This window comes from Anguilla anguilla, chromosome 7 (genome assembly GCF_013347855.1).
Source record: "Anguilla anguilla isolate fAngAng1 chromosome 7, fAngAng1.pri, whole genome shotgun sequence".
NCBI lineage: Eukaryota > Metazoa > Chordata > Actinopteri > Anguilliformes > Anguillidae > Anguilla > Anguilla anguilla.
In genome coordinates this window covers 24,871,224-24,893,945 of record NC_049207.1, presented here as the reverse complement: position 1 = coordinate 24,893,945, position 22,722 = coordinate 24,871,224, and the positions used below count along the sequence as shown (strand labels likewise).

Here is a 22,722-nt window from a genome sequence, read left to right as displayed (position 1 = left end):
AATTTGAATCAATGGATGGATCTGAATGTAAGTCTCACGCACATTGTATGCACAGCACATTATCATAGTCTATCTGTGACCCAGGTCTAAAAGCCATATTTGGAGACGACTGTGGTTCTCTGTGAGCAATGGCGGCTGTATGTGCAGCCGAACCCCAATGCCTTTCCTGATTTCTCTTAATTGTGTTTGCGGTGCATTTGCTGAATATTACCATCACATCTGAGTAAATTAGACCCCATTTAACCACAAATCCCTGTCTAAACAGACATGTTTACAGCATGGAAAGCAGTATGTAAAATGCGGCTTCGGGAGTGGAAGAACGCAACTTCTGAAAATCCTAAAAATGCTTGTCTGCAAACTTGTATGCATTCATTCTGAGGCACAGTATCGCTAACTGCCAGGGTGCACGCCAGATAAAAGTCTGTCATATTTTTTTCAGAAGATTATCTCCGGTCTGCTTTTGTGCCTGCAGTCTGTGCTGACTTTGTTCTCTCTGCTCCCCACTGCAGTCTTTTGAAGAGTAGGTTTTTGGGAGTGTTTTTTTCTTCAATATTCTGAGTCAGTGTTCTAGAACCCCATTGCTTTCAATTACCTTCAACAGTAGTGATTGTTACATCAGCATGAGAATGTCCAGTCAAGAATTTTCTAATCACATATTGATCTCACACCTTAAAGGGTTCAGCTCAACAGGCTTGGGTTTGTACTTTTACGCATCATCAAACATCAAGAAATCAAATTCTTTGAAATAAATAAAACCTCACTGAGTGCTTTCAACCGGAAATTCAAGTTACTACCTCTACCAACAGCAAAACACAAAACAAGCAAACCCCATTTTCAACAGTTCCTTTCTGAAGATGAAAAATTACTCACACCTTTTTTTTCCCTTGGTAAAATAAAACAGTCCTGTGACAAATCATATAAGGATACAGTCAAATCCATGAGTGATTGAAGGAGATGTCTACTTCAAACAGAAGGCAATGCAGCAAAAGAAAACACCTGCGTCTTGTCCTATGCATTCAAATTGCACTTCACAGATTTCACAAATTTGGCAATTATTGCCGACATATCCAGTAGCATAAAAGTCAGATAGACTCCATGCTCCACTTTTATGGAGAGGTTCTCACCAGAAACTACAATTACATTCATCTGCAAAATGACAGTAAATTTTACTTCAATCCAAATAGCCTATTAAAAAAACTTGAATACTGTCAGTATTTGTAATAAATAACCTTTTACTTTGAACTGAAGCTTTTCAATTTTGGAACAACACATAGCTACCATGGATTAATTTAAGTTTGTGGAAAAAGTACTGACATACCTTTTTTATTTCCAGCTCATAGGAATGTTATTTAAACTAAAAGAAAAATGCATCAGGGTACTTCTGGATGACTCATCCTGTTATAAGGCACTGTTCTAGGGCAAGGATGGGCTCCATGGTTTAAAATTGAATCGTGACCAACTGTGCCAGTGCCAGCTGTGGTATACACGGATCCTTTTCTGATTCTTTGTTTAACGTAAAACATGCCAGGAACCGTGGGGTTGCTTACGTTTTCTGCCTCTTTGATAAAAAGGTGACTTAGGTGCATTAACTGTCTTAACTACTGCTTGTATTTTTTCCATAGACTGCGTTGTTGCCGTTCTCGTTGTTTAGTGTTAATCAGTTTAACCTTCAGGGTCCAAGTTGAACTATGCGGATGTTCCCTGCACTTGGACCGGTACTTCGCTCTAGGGGTTTCGTCATACTTGTTCCTGGTTATGGTTATACACTTTGTTGTACGTCGCTCTGGATAAGAGCGTCTGCTAAATGCCTGTAATGTAAAAACCTTAAGATGCTCTACTGTGCACAGAATGCAATGGTGAGACTTGTGATGGGCATCAGTGGGACGGTCGAAGGAGTGACTCAGAGCCTCGCGATCTGTGTGCCAGGCGAGGCTGGCCCTGTCACAGTGGGGGCGTGACGCAGATCTCGATTAATCTGCTGGGGGGCAGAGGAGGAGGCGTACACAGAAGTTTTGGCCAGAATGAGTTTCTGCGATGTGATACGTCTGCTCTGTCTCCCCCCCACATGTACACACTCACTCTACAAGAGCCAGTCATTTAAAAGCCTCTCTCACGGGAATCTGTTTACTTGCTTCGATACTTTTTGCGCACTGATTCAGACTGTTACAGTAAAATTCTGGTTGTGATTTTTTTCTTTTTGTTGTTTGCTTGTAGAAATGCAGAACTAGTATTCAGTTCTTGGTTAGCGTAGTAAAATTACACTAGTGTTTTAGTGATGTTGCATCGACTGTACACAGTAGGTAAGCACAACTACAACACTTTACTGTATTAATAGACTTCATGTGCAGAATTCTTGAAAAACAATGCAATTCAATGTAAATATACAGGCAAATATATTGAAACGAAATATATTAACAAAATTAGAAAGTACATTGCAACACTTCACAATATAAGCCGAAATCTACAAACTATTACAATTTCTGATACTACAAAATATTAACAAAATAAGCATTGTTTTATAATAAATTGAATATTATATTAGTATGGCAGGGTGGGGTATGGGGGGGAATCAGAGAAAGTGTTAAAAGTGACCGTGTAGTGATGGGTCGGCCAGCGTGGGCCATGACCATCTACACAATATTCTGGCCCACCCATTTATGTTGGCTGAGCCACCTCACCCAATTGTGAATGCCCACCCTGGTCGCTCTGGCCCACTAAGTTCTATGGAGGCCCAACTGTTTGAATATTTCAGGCTACGATGCTGTGTTATAGTGTAAAATTACACTGACTGGTGACTGGAGGCAATGGGCAGGTGTAGTTATGCTACTTGCTAAAGCCAGTCCTCATACCCTCTGAACAGAAGCTACAGGTAAATGCAAACATCAGAGAAGGGAGTCTGTAGACCCAGATGCATTCCAAAGCACAGTCATAACGGGCTCTGAACTAGCAAGGTCAGTTTAATCCCCTTCACTCATTTATCTTATCTAAATTTTTTCTTGTTCCTTTTTTTTTGGCTTCCATCACTGAATAACAAATTGGAGACATTTGTGGATGAAAAGAACAAGTGCTTAAATAGAACAGAAGCTTAATTAGCATCATCAGAGATGTTTAATTAGCATCATCTGATGGCTGTGTGTGAGAGAGAGAAAGAGAGAGGGCAAGGGAGGATAAGGGAGGAGGGGTTGTCATAATGTCCTGTTAAACTGATTTGCAATCTGTTCATCAATACCACTTGTCTATTGAAGTGATACATACTTGGATAATCATTTAACGCAACATTTTTTTAAAAATTTTATACAAAGATAACAACCTCTGTCCCAATGCTTTTGTATTTGCTTAAAAAAAAATCTATGTCCAGGATGAACGGTGTTCTTTTCTGCCTCTTCATCTCCTTCTTCTCATTTTTTTTTTACTCATAACCAGTTCACACAGGTGGATATTTCCTCAACTGTATCAGGATAACTGCAGTGCACCACTGCAGATTTTAACTCACAAACTTCATTTTACAAGATACGTTGTACATCGCTCCTCAGACTGCTGGTGTCCATCGGAGTGGCAGACAATTAAACGCAGAATAAAGGTCCTGGGTTTTTTTCCCCTCTCTTTCACTCCCTCCACATCCTCTTTCTCTCATCCCCTCATCTCTCATCTCTCCCTACCCCTCTCTTTTGCTCTCTCTCTCCATCAATGCCTTCCCTGTATTAAATTCTCTTCTCTGTCTCTCCCCTTCTTTTGCTCTTTGCAACTCAACTTTGCTGTTATTATTTTTTTTTTTAATGGAAGAGTTATGAATCATCAGAAGAGGTCAGAGTGATACTAGTGTGAAGCAATTAGCTGTTTGACCTCCGTCTGAAATATCCCAGCCTTCAGTGTCCTGAGCCAATGCTGTCGAAGGTCTTGTCATAGATTTAATATAATAGCCAATTATAAACACCCTGTCTAATTTATTTTTGAATAAAGAGTCACTCTCTCCCCCCCCCTCTCTCTCTCTCTCTCTCTCTCAGGAAGGGCACCCTGTTGGTGAAAAAGCTTCATCGGTGGCGCTATACAAGGCCGTCCGCAGAAGGAGACTGTCAGAAACCAATGCCCAGAGAAGCAGAGGTGCAGAGGTTCTTTTTTTTTAATGAAGGCACTTAATAGCCGTGGACGAGGTCCAAGATATCCAAATGAAGTGGCTATGAGCCGTAACGATGACAGCAATTACATTAGCGAGAATGCCAGTTAGGCAAGCCCTGCCGGGCACGCAGGGGACCTGCTTCCACCTGCAATAAGCATCACAATTTCACTTTACAAATTATTTTCCTGCTCAAGTGAAACAAGGCTTAATTAACTTTTTTTTTTGGACTGAAGTTTTACTTTTGCTCGTCAAGTTATTTTTCCTTCCCGACTGAAAGTTGTCCTACATATGTAAGCATTTGTGGAGAGTGCTAAATAAGCAGAGGCAGGTTTGAAGCAAGAACTGGGGACACAGCCCTTGAATCAATGGGCACTCAGCAAATAAAAAAAATATTAATAAGAGCATGTATTAATATAAACCTTCACATAAAGCTGATTAGGGTGATGCAGCAATGACTGTGTCCAGTTAAACCAGAGAAAATACACTGACACAGACAGACAAACAGATGGACACACACACACGGACGCACACACACACACACACACACACACACACACACATGCACACACACACACAGATATAGACAAACAGATAGACACACAGACACACACGCACGCACGCACACACACACACACACACTCACACACTTTCCACGTGTGCAGGGGTGCTGAATGCTGTTTGTTTCTGATGCTTTTTAATGCGCTCTGACCTATTTGTACAGCAGAACTGTTTAACAACAGAGCTGCTCAGGCAGCAGATCCCTGTCCCACATTCCTGTCCTTAAAAACAGAAAGAACGGGTCACTTATTAATCCTGGCAGAAATTAGAACCTGGATTCAAAAGGGGAATTGGGCAGCATAAGCCAAAACACAAAAAAAAGTAAACTGGTTTGTATTCTCTGGACTGACCGCATCCTATACTTCTCTCTCTGCTCCTGATCTGACATCGGAATCTGAGAGTGTGCACCTCTCACTATGCAGTAAAAAATAAAAAAATAAAAACTCACTTGTGCCCTGCAGGAGGGAGGAGAGTTTGGAGGCTACGGTAAATCTTATGTTTTCAGACAGGTGATGCATGGGCCACAATCCCTGGGAAATAAAAGAATTCATAGAGCCCCCTGGCATGATTCTGACACTGTTGTTCATGCTACTACTAGTGTGAGGGATGACAGGGGCTGCAGGTGTCCACATCGCTGGCGCAACAAAGAAATGCAGGAAAAGAAAGCCGAGCCAAAAAGAGAATGTCCATGCACACACATATATATAGATACAATACAATACAATAAAATACAATACGACACTACACAGTACAAGAGTAAAGAACAATACAATATGATGTGTGTGTGTGTGTGTGCCTCCATGCGGAAACTGTTGTTTTTCTCACAAGTTGTCAGGGGAGCCCTTGGTGAATTAAGCTGTCCATTACATTAATGCCTTGCACGTTTTTTACCGCTCTCTCTCTCTCTTTCTCTCTGTCTCTCTCTCTTCCAAGTACTATAATGTCCGTGATCTGGTCCTGAAGACACCCAGGATTACAGTACAATGCATTTGCTCATTTTGTTATTCCTGACACACTCCACACACACATGCAAGCAGACACACACGCGCACACACACACACACACACACACACGCACACTCCACATTTCCTGAGAATGTACTGCCATTACCATTGCTGACATGACCATAACTGTGATTTCAGGATGACTGTGTGGAAATCACTTTTTTAATATCCAGGTGAAATGACGATGACGAGTCTGTACAACCCCCCTCAAAAGTTCCCACAATTCAATGTGGAAAAAATATCACTCTTTGATGAGACTAAGTGCTTTTGAAATCACAGTGAACGTCAGCTGATATAATTATCTTCACACATCAGGTCCTGGTAGCAGATAGCGGTTAGCAGAATTCCACTAACAATTGATTCTGATTAGTTTAACTCATTCTAAGACTTTCTGCTCCACAGGCTTCATCAAACACTACAATCACACATACTCACAAATTTATATGCTTAGAAACCTCAACCCAAAAAGCCTTTAAGAGCCCTATGGAGAAGTTCTTGTAAACACTGCACGATTATCTAAATGACAATGGAAAGAGACAAAAAAAGAAGAAACCTCATTATCAAGCAATCAAATGAAAACCGTCCAGTTTTAATTTAATGTGTCCAAGAGAGATAAAATGGACTTTGTTGAAATTGATTTAACACTAAACATCTAACTGTGAACATTTAAGAGATGTCATTAAAAAGAAAAAGCATTTGTTTCAGCATCTTTTCAATGAAACTTTTGATGGTGTTAGACACTGCCTGGGAGATAATACTCCCAGGGGATGAATACACTTTTATGATTGTGTTAGTGTGATGGGCCAAGGTGAAAGGGGGCATTGAGTGTGTTCTCTCAGAGGAAGAGTTGGACATGATTTTATTCACATAAACCACCTTCCCTGGGGCCTGAGAACAGGATGACTGCCTCCAAAGCAATAGAGACACTGAATTAAAGACCTTCAGTCCTCATTTACTTCAGTTAAATAACACAAACATGCTGTCCATAAAATTCCTCTCAAGACTTGAACACACCGTACATAGACCATAGCAGTGTTACTGGGCCAAAATGGTCTCACAATTTGGAAGATACAGTGAGCTCCATAATGTTTAGGACAAAGACATTTCTATACACATTGGTTCCCCCATGTGGAAATTATAGCACTTTTTATACATAGCCCCCCATTTCAGTGCATTATAATGTTTGGTACATATTAATGTTAAGTAAATGAAAGTAGTCAGGTTCAGTAGTTTGTCACATATTCTTTGCATGCAATGACTGCTTGAATTCTGTGACTCACAGACATCACCAGGAACTGAGTATCTTCTCGCCTGTACTTCAGCCATCTTCAGCTCTTGGTTGTTTTGGGGGCTAGTTTCCTGAGGTTTTCTCTTCAGCATATGAAACGGATGTTCAGTTGGAATCAGATCCAGTGAATGACTTTTCCAGTCAAGAATTTTACAGTTTTTGGCTTTGAAAAACTTTTTTTGCTTTAGCAGTATGTTTTGGATCACTGACTTGCTGTAGGATGACGTGCCGTCCAATGAGTTTGGAGACATTTTGACAACTTGAGCAGGTAAGATGCTTCTGTACACTTCAGAATTCATTCTTCTGCTGCTATCAGCAGTTACATCATCAATAAAGACAAGTGAGCCAGTACCTGTGGTAGTCATACATGCCCAAACCATAACACCCTCCACCAACATGTTTCACAGATGAGGAGGGTGCATTGGGTCTTGGACAGTTTATTTTTGCCTCCACACTTTGCACTTGTCATCACTCTAATAGAAGTGAATCTTCATCTCATCGGTACACAAGACCTTTTGCAAAACTATGCAGGCTCTTTTTGCTATTCCTTAGCAAACTTTAACCTGGCCATCCTGTTTTTGCAGATAACTAGTGGTTTGTATCTTGTGTAGCGTCTGCAATTCAATTTGTGAAGTCTCCTGTCCATGTCTGCTGCCTGAAGAGTGTTTCTGATCTGTCAGACAGGTGTTTGGGGTTTTTTCTTCATTATGGTGAGGTCATCGACTGCAGAGGTCTTCCTTGGCCTGCCAGGCCCTTTGCAATTACTGAGCTCATTAGTGCTCTCCTTTTTCTTAATGATGTTCCAAACAGTTGATTTCAGTAAGCCTAAGGTTTAGCCTAGGTCGCTGGCTATTTTTTTCTTATTTCTCAGCCTCATAATGGCTCCCCTTGACTTTGATTGGTACAATTCTAGTCCTCATGTCGACAAACACTAATAACAGACTTCAAGGGCAATGAAAAGCCTAGAATCAAGACTAGGTACTGAAAGCTCTCTTATACTTGCACTAACGAAGCAATTAAACATACCTGACGAATCAGAAACACTTGTGAAGCCGAAAAATTTGTCAGAAACATTACAGTGCCCTGAAATTGGGGGCTATGTATAAAATGTGCTGTAATTTCTATATTGTGAAGTCAAAATGTGAAAATACTCTTTAATAAAAGCTGCACTTTGACCACGTGTTAATTATTTGATCAGAAAACTAAAATTGTGGCGTACAGTTCCAAATAAATAAATAAAAAGTTTTTATCTCAAACATTTTGGAGGTCACTGTGGTTGCATCCACGTGATTTCCCCATTTCAAAACACATACCGTAAACCAACCCTGACTACAAGGACTCCATTGTGCCATCTCATGCAACACATACAGGTATAGGTACATCTGCAATTCGCCTATGCTATGCTATGCCACACCACATCATGGCATGCCACACCACACTAGCCTATACTTTACTGGACAGTATCATGTTACATGCGTTTCACTCACAGCTGCTGTTGCATATAAAACATTTTGTTAGAAATTAGCAATGTGTGACAGCGTAAACTCCAGAGGCATTTAGTCATAATGAGTTACGTGGCATTTAGGATGGTGAATGATTTGGCTTGAGAAGCCTAGCTCACCCTTGGGAGCGCATCCCATTCTATTCCCACCCCCCACCTGTTCCGTGCCACAGCTACGGAGACACAGACTGACACCAGGCAGGTGAGAGCCAGAACTGCAGCAGTGTAGTACAAGGGATAGGGAACTGGGCTTCAATTTCCAAAGTTGTGAGTTTAATTCCCAGGTGATGGTCTACCATAGTACCCTCGAGCAAGTTACTTATCCGGAACTTCTTCAGTAAATATCCAACTATATCAATGGATTGCATGTAAAGTCATAATAATAATAATAACAATAGTAATAGTAATAGTAATAGTAATAATATTAATAATACATTTTATTGTATGTGTATTGCTAGTAAAAGAATCTGCTAAATGGAAAAATAGAAAAGTTCTGTAATTGATGAGTGAATGTCGTGAATGTGAATGAGTGAATAGCTGACTCATTGGTTATGAGAGAGTGAATGTACGACAGCACAGTGTAAAAACCTTCCATTATTCGCAGCAAAGATGGAAGCCGGTATTCTGAAATCTGGCCCTTGTGGCCAATAGTCCAACTGTTTTCCATTCCTCCGTTTAATGAACACCTGATTTAAACCTGACACACCAGGTGAGTGTAATGTCCAGTCAATCAGTGACATTGTTTGACTATGAACTACAGTATCAGGCAGAAGAGAACCCAGGAGTATTACTGAAATTAATTTAATGAATTATTTTACATTAATTGACAATGCATATGAATGAAATTCCTATAAATGTCTCATTTTCATCTGTTGTCACTGAGCTACATGTCTTTGGGCTGTGGGAGGCAACTGGAGTAACCTGGAGGAACATGGGGATATCATGCAAACTCCACCCGGAGAGGATCCAGGCCGGCAAGAATTCGAACCCCAAACCTTATTCATGCTACCGTGCTGCCCATGAGGGCCACATCTTTGGAGGACGCAGAGTCTTGCTAACTTTACACTACTCATTCCTGCCAGCACAGCTTCTTTGGTGCAGCATAGTATTCTGGTTAAGGAACTGGGCTCGTAACGTAAAGGTTGTAGGTTCAATTCCCAAGTTGGGCGCTACCTTTGCCATTATGTCTCTGGATAAGAGGATCTGCTAAATGCCTGTAGAGTAATGTTTCAGCTCCTGAGCTGGTCAGTGCGTGGCTGCAGCATTGGGCTCTGGGCTAACTCCTTCTCTACAGTTTCATACATATTATGAAGCATTGTGTATCAAATGACAGACTGCTGCATAATAACTTTACTTGTTTTTTCTACACCTCCGCTCCACTAAAAACATTTTTTTTAAATGAAAAGAAGCTATTTTCAGACAGCCGATGGGGAAGGAAGTGGCTGCAGTCATTTCCACAGGTGAATACAGTTTTCATTTGCAACTGTAATGAGCAGCAGCCAGCAAATGGCATTGAATATGTTAACTTTGAGCACTGCCAACCTCTCTGGGTAACAGCACCTCAGAGTTAATGAAATGTCAGCTTAATTAAAAAGCAGGAGAGGAGAAAATATTTACTTATGGGGGAAGAAAGTGCTAGACTATTCAATTGGGCAACCCATTAATTAAATCTCAATATATTTAATAGTCTGATCATTAACTGACAGACTGAACACTCCAATTGACTTTCCTTCCCTTAACAGTGATCAGGCTAACTGAATTAAATTCATTATGGCTCACTGTCAAATTAATTATGTCGTTTAAAGAACTCTCTTTTTTTAAAATTAATGGCAGCCGGAAAAGAAGCCTTGTAAAGTTACCAAAAACAAAAGGTGATCTTTGTGAGAAAAAATGTTTGTTATTTATTTATTTTTTTAACTGAAGAATTGAACCAATTCAACTCAATTCTCCCTTTTTTCATTTTTTCAATTTTCATTATATATGTATCACATAAACCAGATAATTACATTATTCATTACCTGTTTATCTTATATGAAAGTCACAATTTTACATTATTAGTCAATGTACACTTTAATGTGACACTACAAAGCAAACGGCCAATTGGGACAATAAAGACTGACTCTACTTTGAACATGGCTCTCGTTCATTTTAAAAGAGAATAGGCATCTCAGGCATTGCATGAAGATGCTGTTAGAGTAGGCTCCAGTGTCATTTCAGGTGAGCGTCTACACCAGGTGACCTTAACAACAATGCCCCTCATCAGTTCAGCAGATTGAATGCAAGTATTCCCTGGATAACCAAAAATGTTCTAGAACACGCTTACTCTCCTTTGGAATGCCGGCGGACAGAGCACAGTGTACTGCATCTGGAATAATCCTGAAATAATCCAGGAAAAAGGTACAACTCAAGATTCACTTCAATGCTCGCACTGATCCAATAAAGCCAGATGTGGAACAGGGACTGAATGGAACTTCAGAGCTCATTTTATGCTTTTCATATTCAGGACTGTGCGATTCCAAAATTTGTGCAGTCATAAAAAAATTAGGGATCATGCACAGGCATTGAATCCTGAACCAGAACCCCGAACCAATGGGTGACTTGTGTCGGCTACACCGTTAGACATAAAGCAGGACCAAACAGAACCAGGACGGGCTTGTCTCACGAGCTCACAGGTCTCACCTGTCCAAATAATTCAGGCAGGCCCAGGACCTGGCCGGTGAAGACTCCCATGCAGATGAAGACGGAGTTGAACTGGCCAATCGAACCCCGGATTTCCTTGGGGGAGATCTCCCCCAGGTACATGGGCAGGGCACTGAGGGCAATGCCTGTTGGGAAAATTAGTAAACAAAGTAATATTTGAGAAAACAAAACAACACAAAAGCCAAGCCAGGAGCACAAACTATACCTTCACAGTCAAACTGGACTTCTATGTGTCTTCCGTGTCTTCTATTAAACAGATCCCTATTCAAGATGTATACATATCTGTATATGCATAACTATTTCTTACTAAAGCATAGGAGGCTATGGCATTATTTATTTGCAGATAATTTAGAATACCATCCATTTTAATAGTGGAATGTTTGTTTCAGCAATTCATATTAAGTGCCTTACTCAAGAGCACTATAGCTCTCATTCTTTTGGGATTTGAACCTGCAACTCTATGGACAGCATTCTGCACTAGCCCCACCACTTGCATTAGACCCCACTTCCCCCACTTTTGCCATCCCTGTAGTTCCGAAACATACAATGGGGCATCGCACAAAATGTGTGAACCGCAAGGATTTTATAGCTCCACTGTCGCTGAGATATAAACTCCAATTTTGTTATTCAATTCCTACATTTCCCAAAAGGTCATTTGTTCCAGCAGCAAGTTAAATATCTCAGCGGCATGGAGGCGGGAAACACAGAGGTTTTGGACTGGTAGGCAGAGGGAGTGTTTGCACTCAAACAGTCATTAGCCAGCTGTCAGTGCAACCTAGCAAGTCTCTCCAAAGACTTTGCCAGCCAATGCCATAGCATGACAGTTAAAAAGCGGTAAGTGCTGGATTCAGTAACAAAAGGAACTTCCCATACGGTCTGTGAGCACCCTCAGAAAATCCTTAGCTACTATACAACCGCCAGTGAAAGCTAAGGATTACTTGTGTAGTTATTGTTCAAGATCGGATAGTGTGTAATAACCGTAAAATGTATAATATTGTTCGAATAATAGAGTGTGAAATTAAAGTTCCGAAGCATTTGCTGCACTTTTTGCATTTTACAATTTGTTGCTTAGAATGACTGTGGATGTTCAAGAATGATATGTACAGTAAAAAGTGCAATCACAGTCCAAAGAGTTACATCATCAACAGCAGCAAGCAATCTTGCCAGCTGTTCCCCTCTGAGCTTACTAATAGTCAATTAATATATGCTATAGGTAATGCAGAGTTAGCAATATTAATATTCAGTATACCGAGAATAGTGCTGAGCTGGGTTGTTGATCCAGTGCATTATCCACACGGATCACAAACACATGATCGAGTTGGTTGCACATTCGCTCAGTGAAGGTGATGGCACTATGCCCACACCCCCCTCCCCCTCCTCCCCATGAGGACAAATGGCTTTTGGCCCCCCGGGACCATGGGCTAACCCAGCAGTGATGACCACTCAAGTGCCCGATTCTGACAGCAGGGGAAGAGAGACAGAGGACGGGACTAAATGTGAGGTGGGGGGGGAGGGGAGGTGGGGGGCTACATAGCAATCAGCCAGGGGAATGGCAACCTACAAACGGGGGGCGTCAACATCACCTGCCAATTTCACCCCGCAGACAGGGAGGAGGTGTAACATCTGTGCTAATTCAGCTCACAGAATTATCATGTCCGTTTCCATGGAAAAAAGAAACTCATTAACTCGCTCCCAAGTTGGAAAAATCCCCACAGACCAGTCCCCCACAATAAATTGCAATGGCCATCTTGGTGCAAACTCGCAGTGGGTAAATGCGCTTAACTGGATATAATAAAAGTCTAATAGCATACAATTAGTCTTCTATATAGATGTACAATAGAAGTCTGCAGGTGATCTGTAAACCAGATCAGAGAACATGCCCAATGCTGTGCTATTACTATGTGGCATTTCATTTTTACATTACCAACTACCACACCAGATCAGCTGCATATTCCCAGGATAGTATTAATAGAAGAGCAACACATCTTTCTTTTGTATTTTGGGGTAATTATTTCTCCCAAAAAAAAAAAAAAAACCCTCAAAGGTTCAGACAAGATTTTAAGAGGAATTATTCCCAAGGAATCTCAAGATAAACTACTGTGAAACTGCTTGTCTTTAAACCAAAAGGAAACCTTATCAGGCAGCACGAGCTGCATAAAACAATTTTACCCCACTGGCTGCAAATAGGCCCGGTGGTCACTTTTCATGTAACACCCCAGAGTTGGAACAATAACACTAAACCTCAATAACACTATATTCGCTGCATATCCAAGGTGACATTAATGGCCGCGTGTTCTGCTATGAAAAACAAAGCAGTTATATTGCTATAGCAATGAAAATAGGTTTACTTCTCTTTCAATTTCAGGGAGCTCACCTTTGTTTGTGCAAATTTGGATGCCTGAGGGATTTAAAAGGCATTTATTTATGAAAGTGAAAACAGAAAGAGAATTTTCCATCTGTTCCGTCAGACACTGCTACATAGGACACTGTGTACTCGTACAAGTGTTTTTGCTGTGAGTGAAGGTCGAGCAGAAAATAATCCAATGTCTTATTTTATTCTTTAAATAAAGTAAAACCCGCTTAAAATAAATCAACGGCAACAACAAAAGTCCTCTCCAAGTCTCAAATTACTGAAATATTACAAACAAGATTTGACAAAGCTGTAATGATTAATTAACCTTCATTTTTAGGGAATCTGTAGTAACACTTATTTATTGAGGAATTGCCCTTAGTAAGAGACAGATAAATCCTGCATAAGCAGTACATAACACCTTTATAATCACTATGTAAACATTTATAAATGCTTATAATAATAATAATATTAATTAAAATAAACATATAATAGACATGGGGCATGCTGCCACCACATGGTACTGTCACAGCAAGTGACACTGCCATAACATACCATTTGATAAAGACCATAAAAACACCATTTGTGATTTAGGACTAAAACATGTATGTCGATGTAGTGGCAATTAAGGAGTTGTATAAGTAGCTCTCACGAAGGACTAGAAAGGCTAACCATTTGTATTCTACCAAAGCAGTGCACTACAGACATGCTGACTAATATTAGCATTCACATGCCTTCAGTTAAGTTTTCTGGTTTAGGATTAATCAGGCAGCCTGACATGCGTTACATTAGCATGCATATGCGCCTAATTAGTCTGGTAATGCCAGTGTTTGCTCTCATTGAAATCCATATCCATCCGGGGGCGACATAGCTCAGGAGGTAAGACCGATTGTCTGGCAGTCGGAGGGTTGCCGGTTCAAACCCCGCTCTGGGCGTGTCGAAGTGTCCTTGAGCAAGACACCTAACCCCTAACTGCTCTGGCGAATGAGAGGCATCAATTGTAAAGCGCTTTGGATAAAAGCGCTATATAAATGCAGTCCATTTACCATTGCAAGAAAAATAAGGTTTTGATTTGAAAACAATGAGAAAAAGGAAAATTAAAATGGAACAAAGATCAACCCCTTCATTTTGTATCCAACAAATGAACCTTTCAAAAGGGTGATTGACAGACCTTTTAGATATCAGTAGCTTGATGACAATATGGCTACAGGACAGTTTATGATCAGAGCCATCAACGGAAGGGGCTAATGGGGCCTCCATATGAGTTACACTGTCTTAAACGTTTTAATACCGGCACCCAAATGAGAAATTTTGTACGTTTCAGCCACCCATCAAACACATGTTCTAGCATAGCCTAGTGGATTGCAAACTCCAGGAGCCACCTCATACACACCCATGACCCATTTTGGGCCCCGACCCATTTGTAGGGTATTTGTGGGTCATCTACGCCTTTTGGTATTGTATTGCAAACCACATTCACTTAGGAGTTAACTTCAATATACAGTAATAATCAATTCACTACTTTTCTTTTCCTTGTTATTTTTTTTAAATCAAACTTCCAGTGTTGTAGTCATACAGCGTGATTGAGGGGGGGAAGGGGAGGGGGGGAGCTCACCAGAGTCGACACCGATGATGAATCGCCCCACAATAATCATCTCGAAGGACCCCGCCCTCTCCCCTAGGGACATCAGCAGGGCAGCAATCACCGCAAAGATGTTATTCACCAACAGGGTGCCCTTCCTGGGAGAGAGAGAGAGAGGGGGGGGGGGGGGGGGAGAGAGAGAGAAAGAGAGAGAGAGGGGGAGGGAGACAGAGAGAGAGAGAGAGAAAGAGAGAGAGAGGGGGAGGGAGACAGAGAGAGAGAGAGAGAAAGAGAGAGAGAGAGAGAGAGAGAGAGAGAGAGAGAGAATCAGTATCTCATGGCCTGTCATAGCTTGAAGGACAGTGAGAAACCACCAACACTAATGATTAATAAATGAATAGCAAATTAGATAGAGTCATGGACAAATGAGGAATCTGTATCTCATAGCCTGTCATAGCTTGAGGGACAGTAAGAATCCACCAGCACTAATGTCTATTAAATGAAAAAATAAACTGACAAAATTGTAATAATTGGCTATTGAGTTTTCCCATCAAGATAATTCCAACAATCATTATAATTGCAATGCTTAAATCCCTTTTTTGTTGATGCTATTCTTAAATCTTCTGTTTCTATTGATTTTTCAGTTTCTACATCACTTCAATTCGATTTGCATCATAAAATGGTACTTGTTGTCCAAACGTGTGTTGAAATGGGTATGCATGACTGCGATAACAACAAATAATAGCAATGACTAACTAATGAATGGTACACCTGTGTACAATCTAAATGGGCCTTTTCTTCATTTATGCATTTTTCACCATCCTGCAGGCTGTGGGCAATTCTGCATCTTCCTTCATCTCTCATGAGAAGAACAACCCCTGTTACTTCCTGGATCTTTATCAAATTGGCTTGTACCACATGATGAACAAAATCTCTCTAATCATGCTGCAGACACTTGCATAGCATATCTATTACGCATAGTCAGGTCACCTTCAAGAAAAAATAATTTGTTTACTTAAATGGTTTGAGGAAACCAATTGCCTTGAATCATTTGAGCAGAGACACTTAATCTGTTCATGTATTCACTGGTCTTTAAGTTGAACCTGTTCTCCATCTTTTTAATTGAGCTTAATGACTTATTCTGTTTTTTTAAGACAAGACATTTTCATTTAGTAAAATTGCATTTGGTTTTTACAGTGCAGAGCTCAGGGCACACAGTGATGATTGGGTTGCTTGGCTAATGATCACAGCAATTCTCTCTCTCTCACTCTGTCTTTCTCCCTCTGAATTAAGGTAGTTAATTGCTCATTAGTAGCAATTGATTTCTACCTTCTTTTTGCTTCCTTCTGCAGCAATGTTGCAAGAGAATGCATGTATCAACCATCAACACTTTGCTAAAGTTATGCTAACTTATAAATTACTTAGTTTGAGAACATTTGGGCTTTAACTGATGAAAGAAATGTTTATTTAAACTTTTATATAATCCTTTTTTCTTTACAACGATAAAAGTTTGACCATCTTTTAATATGGTTAAACCTGAAAATAAAATGTCTTATTTATTTAGTCTTTTTTTTTTTTTTTTTTACATTTTTGATAAGAGTATGAGTATGTTAATGCTTTGTATCATTTATTTCTGTGATTGTATAATGTTCAGTGTACATTAATGTGCTCTGTTGACTGGTATCCAGGATTATCTATCTCCATGCTTTAAGTAAAGGTTTTAGGAAAATGAAATAATTCAAAAACACACCCAAAACCCAGAAACAGGTTTTCAGTTCAAACGGTTAGATCAAAATGGTTTCTGTGCTTGTCCTTCAATCTGCTTAAGGATTCACTGGGGATTCATTGAGACCCAGAGGATTCAGCCTGAATACACAAGTGGCCCCTGGGGGTCACTAGGGCCCATGTTTCTGCAGTGGTCCCAGGTGCCAGCTCTACTGATTTTGATCCAAAAGCCCTTCAACAAGAAGAGCACATATTCGATAGAATATCTCCACTTTCAACTCACTCTAAGGGCTCATATTCACAAAGATAGAATATCTCCACTTTCAACTCACTGGAAGGGCTCATATTCATAAAGATAGAATAACTCCACTTATCACTCACTGGAAGGGCTCATATTCATAAAGATAAAATATCTCCACTTTCAATTCACCGGAAGGGCTCTTATTAACAAAGATAAAATATCTCCACTTTCAATTCACTGGAAGGGTTCTTATTAACAAAGATAGAATATCTCCACTGTAAACTCAGTGGAAGGGCTCATATTCATAAAGATAGAATAACTCCACTTATCACTCACGGGAAGGGCTCATATTCATAAAGATAGAATAACTCCACTTTCAACTCACTGCAAGGACTCTTATTAACAAAGATAAAATATCTCCACTTTCAATTCACTGGAAGGGCTCTTATTAACAAAGATAAAATATCTCCACTTTCAATTCACTGGAAGGCCTATTATTCACAAAGATAAAGTATCTCCACTTTCAAGTCACTGGAAGGGCTCTTATTCACAAAGATAGAGTATCTCCACTTTCAATTCACTGGAAGGGCTTTTATTCACAAAGATAAAGTATCTTGACTTTCAACTCACTGGAAGGCCTATTATTCACAAAGATAAAGTATCTCCACTTTCAAGTCACTGGAAGGGCTCTTATTCACAAAGATAGAGTATCTTCACTTTCAACTCACTGGAAGGGCTCTTATTCACAAAGACAGAGTATTTCCACTTTTAACTCATGAAAAGTGATTCCTGTCAGGCACAAAATGTGCAGAACCAATATGAAAGCACTTATCATGATACATTGGAGGTTTATGTCTTCATTGGGTTATTTAAAAGGCTAAATAGAAAAGTGAATATTAAGTTGTAATTTTAAGGCATGCAACTTTATGCCATTCAGACAGCTTTGTAGTGAAGGATAGACATTATTTTTTATGGACATTGATTGTTCCCTGGGAACAAAAAAAAAAGAATTAAAAAAAAGGAAGACCCATAAAAACGAAGGATCTAAACTAAAGAACAGAAGTTTTCTAAAATCTTCCACACACAGACCTTAATTGCAAAGCAGATAGACTTTCAGTGAAATCCTTAATGCTGGAAAAAAATTACAATGTAGTGTGTGTGTGTTTGTGCGTGTGTGTGTGTGTGAGGGAGCGTATGTGTGTGGTTGTGTGTGTGCACATTTATGGAGGGCACTACAGTTATGCAAATACAATTGAACATTATAAATGGATAGATACATAATTAATTCTCCACAGCACAATTGATTAAAATGAATGGGTCTCTGATAACAAAATTATTTTATCTCTGGCTGTCTGTTATTCTGTCATTTCCTGTCTTTCTTGAGTTTCAATGTTCTGTAATCCACTCTGTGAGGAGCTCTACTTCATCTCTTTTGTCAAGAGCGTCAAATCAAGACAACTTTCATGACTGATTGATTATTTGTCTGCCTCCAGAGCTGGAAATCATTCAGTTCTTTATGGGTGGCTTTTCACATATTCTCATGACTAGATAAAACAGCCTATGGTGAGGTGTAAAACAAGTGACTACGCCCGCTAAAAGGCCCAGACATTCACTTCAGTGCCTACTACTAGTTCAACCCTCCTATGTCTTTAGGCTGGAAGTATAGCAGCCGGCATAGAGACTTCAGATTAGGCAGCTAGACTTGTAAAAAAAGGGTTGCAGGTTCAAAACCCAAATGGGGCACGGCCGTTTAGCTCAAGCAAAGGTGCTTAGCTGTAATAGGTTGTATAAATATCTACCTGGTGAGAACAATGTATCATCTCAGGTGACGAATCATCTCATATATTTGGGCAAGGCCAAACTGCGTCCATCAAATGAACCGCCCACATCACTCCGTGCAGCATCCCTAATGGAATACGCTGCCAAATTGCACTCTCATGACCAATGGGAGACTTCCATGGTCTGTTTAAGCTGAAGTACAATTGGCAAGTGTAACGAATCTCACCTCACAGCGGATGCTGTGTTGTATTTGCATTGTAAAGTGAAAATCACCATACGTTGTCTTTTTTAAATTCTTGTTCTCCTTTTGTCACTGGCTGATGGTGAACCATCAGAGAGCAGAGAGAAGGAAGAGAAGTATTTATAGTGTAGAAGTGGAGTATGTGACCTTCTTTCTCTATCTATCACAAATATGCTTCTTTTTACACCTGACCCCAAGGCAAAAACATACATTATCTAATGGATTGCAATAAAAGTGCTTTTCAAGTTTTCATATAAATATTATATTCAAAGTAACAAAAAGATCTTTTGCTTCATAGTGTTGATTAAATTGGAATGTTTTAGGTCCAAAGGTGGATGAGGAGAACTTTCAGTGTTAATGCGGAGATGAGTGTCTGACAAGGCAAAATAATCTGTGTTTGCAGCTCCTTAAACACAACCCTACAAATCAAATGGTAGATCAGCCTTCTTTTCAAACCCTAGTCTTAAACCTATGATTTTAGAGAGAGAGAGAGAGAGAGAGAGAGAGAATTTGAAAATGCCTTTAAAAATGTCTTCCTTGGGTACAAGTCAACTCATGTACATAAGAAATGCATTCAGAAATTAAATTACATTAACCCAGGCTCTCAAACTATTTTCAAAAGTCAAAATAAATACACACCATTTCATCTTGAACTTACATAGCACATAAACTATGGCCCCAAGTAGGCAAAAATGTCTAGCTGCCAGCATCCATGTCAGCATCATAACTGGGTATACACATGTCATGCACAGACTTCTTCCTTACTTTACACTTAGGACTGCAAATAAACATTTCAAGGGTAAACTTTTCCCCCAACCCTTGAAACCATCTTTCTAAAAGACTAAATCAAAACCTTAACCTTGGGCACTCAATAAATAAATCCGACAGAAACTATGTTGCAGAACAGAAAGGACACTCCTCCAAGTATCAAGATCCATGTGCATCAGACGTCTGTTCATAGCTTTTGCCCCATGTACTATTCTCCACTGAATATATATATATATATATATATATATATATATATATATATATATATATATATATATATATATATATATATAATATCCTTACATTTATATAGCACTTTTCCGAATGTTCAAAGTGCTTTACAGTGAAGGGGAACTCACTTCAAGTCTTAACAGATGACATTTAGTCCCAAACTGGAATGTGAGAAGAAATGTTGAATTAACACTGGACATCTTATTGTGTACCTTTACATACAGTTTCAAACTTTCCCAACTTTTGGGTTGTAAAGAACAGAAAATCTCCCTCATCCTGCCCACTCCTCTGTTGCAGGGGAAAATGGTAAGGGAGGGGAAACTGAACTCACACTCATCATCCCATTGGTCAGAAAGAGTTGATTTACAGTCAGCGCTCTTAGAGAACCTGGCACGGAGGCACAGACTTCCTCCAAGACCACACGCAGCAGTCTAGAGGACCTTCTATCTGCCATCTCATCGAGAGCCGCCACGCCAGTCCGAGTGTTCCTCATTAAATTACCCAGCTTCACACATCCCGTGCAACACAGACATGACCGTACGCTGGCAGAGGACAGACTAGTAGCGTTAATGAACCAGAAGCAGAGGCAGGTGAGCTGTATCCAGCCAGCTCAGGCCAGAATGATAAAGAAGTCTCTGTGCTGCTTGCACTCTAAATACCATCACCATTGAAGAAATATCCATGGGTCCTTGCCTTGCCTCATGTACTGGTAAATACAAAGCAGCTGCCCAAATCCAGTGCTGTCCAGACCAGAAAAAGTTCACAAAGCTCCTCTGAACCTCTTCAATAAAACCCTTGGTGGAGGCAATACAATACGTCTCTACCATGAAGCCAAGTTGACCAACCAGACCCCTTCTCCTGTATGACAATTGTGGTAGCAGTTCCATTTTGACAACCTGGCACACACTTTCTCTACTATACCCTCACGGTTTTGTTTCTGAAATTCCTCAGAGCCAAAAAATACCCGAAGGGCTTTCATTTGTCTCCTTCACCATCTAAGATCCACCGGCAGAGTAGGGGCCATCCTCCCCTGCCAATGCCCCACCTGCGAGGCTTCACTATTCTCCCAGTTATAACAAACATATCAAACGCATCAAAACACATCACTAAAGTCACAACATCATCTTGATCCTTAATAAAGATGTTGACATCATCCGCATAGACAGGCACAACTATTGGTGGTTTTAAACCCCTCACTTATCCAAAATAAATTTAGTCGATTTATTTTGTTATCTCCTTCAGGCAAAATATGTCATAAAACTAAATCATACCACGTTGGTTTCCACTTAAAACTGGAACTGGTTCTAAAAAACTTTCAACTATTAATTTAAAGTAATTATTTAAAATAATAATGATTATAATAATTTAATTATTTAAAGATTTCAGCTAGCAGGCCTCAAGAACCATTAGCTATCTACACATTAATATTTTCAACAAATTTCAATTAAACGTCACAGATTGCATTCAAACTTAAAAGGAATATGGATCTTTGTGCAGCATATAGCCACGCAGGGTCTCCCAATATGTTATCCTGTGTCTCTTTGATTGATTAAAATCCCAGAGGTGATAAAGTCATAAATCTTTCATAGTCGAGACGGCACTCCAGGACATCCCAGACTTGTATAAAGATGAGACTTGTAACATGGCTTATTGTCCCAAGGATGTTTCCTTCCATCTTTGTGGAGCGGAGAGTGGGGAGAGGCAGCAGAGAGAGAAAACAGATATATTCCTATGGTCATACAAATGATATTGTCCATTTCTCAAAGATGATAACCTAAAGACAAGATATCCTACAGAATTTACATTGCATCCATTTGTATATCCGGATTTATACTGACGTAATGCAAACATAATTCTCAGGTTCTTTTCCAAAATTCAGCAGCCAGGGTTTTGACAAGGATTACAATGTATGATCACATTACACCTGTACTCAAATCCTTGCGCTGGCTTCCAATTAGTTTTAGAATTAATTTTTAAATTTTGCTGTTGGTTTTTAAAGCAAAACATGGGATGGCACCTGAATACATACAAGAGATGATTTTACCTCACCAACCAGAGAGAGCATTACGGTCATCAAATGCTGAACAATTCTATGTCCCAAAAGTTTGTTTTAAAATTAGGAGGCAGGCTGCTTTTAGTTCCTATGCCCCATAACTGTGGAACACAAATCATAGACTCTCCCTCAGTCCCACTTTTTAAATCACAACTTAAGGCATACAATTAATGCTTTTATTTTACTTCCTTTAACCCTGTTAATTTGAACTTATTGGCTTTTTTATTATCTTTAAAAAAAAATCTGTTTTATTAGATTCGCGGTGGGGAGAAGGCATGGAGGGGGAGTTTTTCCATAAATGATGTATTGTGTATCCCTGTTTTATGTTATGTTATGGTTTTATTTTGTTTTCGTATATCTGTAAAGCACTGCTACAGATCTGTATGAATAGTTATAAATAATGGAAGTTGAACCTTGCTCAAGGGTACAACAGCATTGTAATTTAGGTTACAAGGCCAGTTCCTAACCCATTATACTATACTGCTGTGCTTATTCTTTCCTGCCTACATAAAAAGGGTTCTATGGCTATAGAATATAGCTGTCCCGAAATGGGATAGCCCTGTCTAATACCTCTCTGAACTGAA

The 22,722-nt window shown here is 39.8% G+C and overlaps 1 protein-coding gene across 3 annotated transcripts in view; it reads right to left on the bottom strand.

The window, feature by feature from the left end:
- The window catches only part of slc2a9l2 (solute carrier family 2 member 9, like 2), a 137,847-nt gene that overhangs the window by 82,982 nt on the left and 32,143 nt on the right, over positions 1-22,722 (bottom strand). For all 3 annotated transcript variants that reach the window (XM_035425052.1, XM_035425050.1, XM_035425051.1), the window contains exons 5-6: positions 15,134-15,258; positions 11,148-11,293 (exon numbers count right to left, since the gene is read on the bottom strand). In XM_035425052.1, the coding sequence (XP_035280943.1) occupies positions 11,148-11,293; positions 15,134-15,258 (271 nt within the window). The remainder of the gene's footprint in view (positions 1-11,147; positions 11,294-15,133; positions 15,259-22,722) is intronic.